Raw genomic sequence first — 2,539 nt, forward strand, 5'->3', positions numbered from 1 at the left:
TTGTGACAGGGCAGTGGCAGCCCCTCACATGATCCCCAGATACCAGATTACGGCGTGTGCTGTTACGACTACTTGTCTTTCCAGTCGCCCAACATCTCTTGGGTCGATGGTCACGCGCCCCCGACCCGAAGCGGAGCCTGACGCGGCGGTGGCTCATGCGCCCTGGAGTCCCAGGCTCTAGCCACGGAACACACGTCCCAACTCTGGCGCCCAGCTCCGCCCCTAGCCTCGGGCGCGTCTCTCCCGCCGCCTGCTTGGGTGCTGGAGCAGCCGCGCCCGCGGGCTCTTGGTGCTGATTGGCTGTGGACTGCGGGCGGGCAGCCGGAGAGCGCACACACCCTCTTCCCGCAGCCAATGAGCGCTCCCACGTCACTGTCGGGGCGGCCCAAAGAGCCGGCAGCCCCTCAATAAGCCACATTGTTGCGCCAACTCCAGTGCTGGAGTCTCGGGACACCACAGGCTACGCGGAGTTATCCTGCTTAGGGAACCCGAGGGCAGGAGCATCACGCCAGTGACTCTGATAGGTGCGATCGCCCGAGTGGAGTAGAACTGTCATTTTTTCGAAGTTGCGCCTTAGTGACCCTGTGGGTGAAGTTAGCGACGGGACTCTGAGCAGCTTTACGGATCGGCAGGAGTGAGACTTCGGTGCCTTCTAGTAGTTGTGACTTAAAAAAAAGGGAAAAGTAACTGTTTCTGGGAACTCGAGGCCCTGAGCTAGCGAGCCACCGTGGTTGAACTTCTTTGTGTGGCTCCTGGAGTCTTCGATCCCAGCCGGACACCCGGGCCTGGTTTCAAAGCGGACGAACCGCGCTGCCCACTCCACCAGTAGCGCTCGAGCCTCGGTTTCTCTACTCGTTCCCGACTCGGCAACAGCAGGATGATCGCCTCGCATATGATCGCCTGCTTATTCACGGAGCTCAACCAAAACCAAGTGCAGAAGGTAAGTCGGCACGGGCGGGAGCTGCTGGCTCGCTTCGGACCAAGTTGCGTACTCTCCGGGAATCTGGAGCACGCCGAGGACCTGCTTCCTCCTCCTCCGGGGCTGGGGACGTGGAACCAGTCTGAGTAGCTGGGAAGGTCCTGAGCGCGAGAAGCCACGTCTGCTAGGCAATCCCGTGGCCCGGCCGCGCAGCACCGATACTCCCACTTTCCCGGGGTCCGCGCGCACCCTCCCCACCCCTGAAGCCCCTAATTTCTTGACGGGCGGGTCGCTCCGCACGTAGCCCGAGACTGCTGCGCCCACGTGGGAGGAGCCCCCTTCTGCAGCCCGAGTTCCGGCAGGAGCACGTGGGGAAGAATCCAGCGTAGGGGAGGAGGCGGGGTGGAAGCGTGGAGCAGCTGGGCCCGGCCCTCTTGAATTTAAGGATGCGTTGGAGAGGCCATCGGTACCTCGTGGCGCCCCTTGGAGGTGGATCGGGGGTGGGGTGGGGGAGAGAGCCACCCAGGAAGGAGCGGGAAAGGGCGCAGAAAGATTGGCCTGCCGCGCCCCCTCCCCGGAACTGAACTGCCCGGAACTGAGGCTCGAAAGGGGCGCCCCCTCACCGCAGACCTTCCTGGGGACCGCCCCGCCTCTCGTCCCCGTGTCTGGCCTCCCAGTTGGGGGCGGATTTTGGATAGTATTTTTCTGATTTCCTACTAAAAGTTACACGGAGTGGACTCATCTTCCCACCCCGCGATTTCCAGAGTTCTTTTTTTAAAAAAATTATTTTTGTTTTGTTTTCTTGGTCTCTGAAAATGAACCTTTAGTCGCTCTGACCCTCCTGTGCCCACCTCTGCTGTCCCGGCAAACTCCCGCATTCCCGGCGCGTCATTTACATAAGAAAGAGCCTCTGGCCCAGCTTGGAGCCTCACTCTCCGCTTGGGGCGCGGGAGGTGGGGGTGGACGGGAGCCAGGCCCTGAGCGCTCTAACTCCCAGGAGAATTGAGTTTCTAAAAGACCCGGGATTACGGGATTGGTTCCTGTCCTGGGCCCTAGTCCAGGATTTAAGAGAGGAATGGTCTAGTATGGGACGGGGGCCGAAGCGGGGGTGTGTGTGATGTCCAGAGGTTTGTGTTAGAGCTGTGAACCGTTGCTCAATTACACGTTTGAAATTACAGTGTTTTACAGGAACTGATTTTAGGGAAAGTACCTTGACCACGTTCTAAACCCGCCCCCCCATGGTCCTGAGTGCGTGGGAGAGTATGGTAGGTTGCCTTTGATGTTTCCAAGGCCCTGGCAGACGAACCTCAGATTTGAGAAAGGCACCTGATTGAGTTTCTCGGTCGGTTTTCCCTAATATCTTGGGATGTGGTCCTGCACCTCAATTCGGTTTGTTTAGAAATTTGCCTTTAGACTGGCTCGATTTTTACAGACTCCGTTAGTCTTACCTATTCTTGACTCAACCATCTCTTGACAAGTCCTAAAGCAAAGTGGAGGGAGACTCCTTAATCCTAGGGAGACTGAATTTCCCTCTTGGACGTCTGGATTCTTTTCATGAACTTTCTCTCCGGTGATGGAACTGTGGAAGCTCCTAGGGGCCATGCGGTGGAGCTGGCTGTT

The 2,539-nt window shown here is 58.3% G+C and overlaps 1 protein-coding gene across 1 annotated transcript in view; it reads left to right on the forward strand.

Annotated features, from left to right (window-relative positions):
• The first annotated feature begins 430 nt into the window (after positions 1 to 430).
• The window catches only part of HK2 (hexokinase 2), a 46,889-nt gene continuing 44,780 nt past the window's right edge, over positions 431 to 2,539 (forward strand). Inside the window, exon 1 of the mRNA XM_080932230.1 lies at positions 431 to 940. Within this exon, the coding sequence (XP_080788356.1) occupies positions 878 to 940 (63 nt within the window). The 5' untranslated portion in view covers positions 431 to 877. The remainder of the gene's footprint in view (positions 941 to 2,539) is intronic.

Source organism: Micromys minutus (genome assembly GCF_963924665.1).
Source record: "Micromys minutus genome assembly, chromosome: 18".
Lineage (NCBI taxonomy): Eukaryota > Metazoa > Chordata > Mammalia > Rodentia > Muridae > Micromys > Micromys minutus.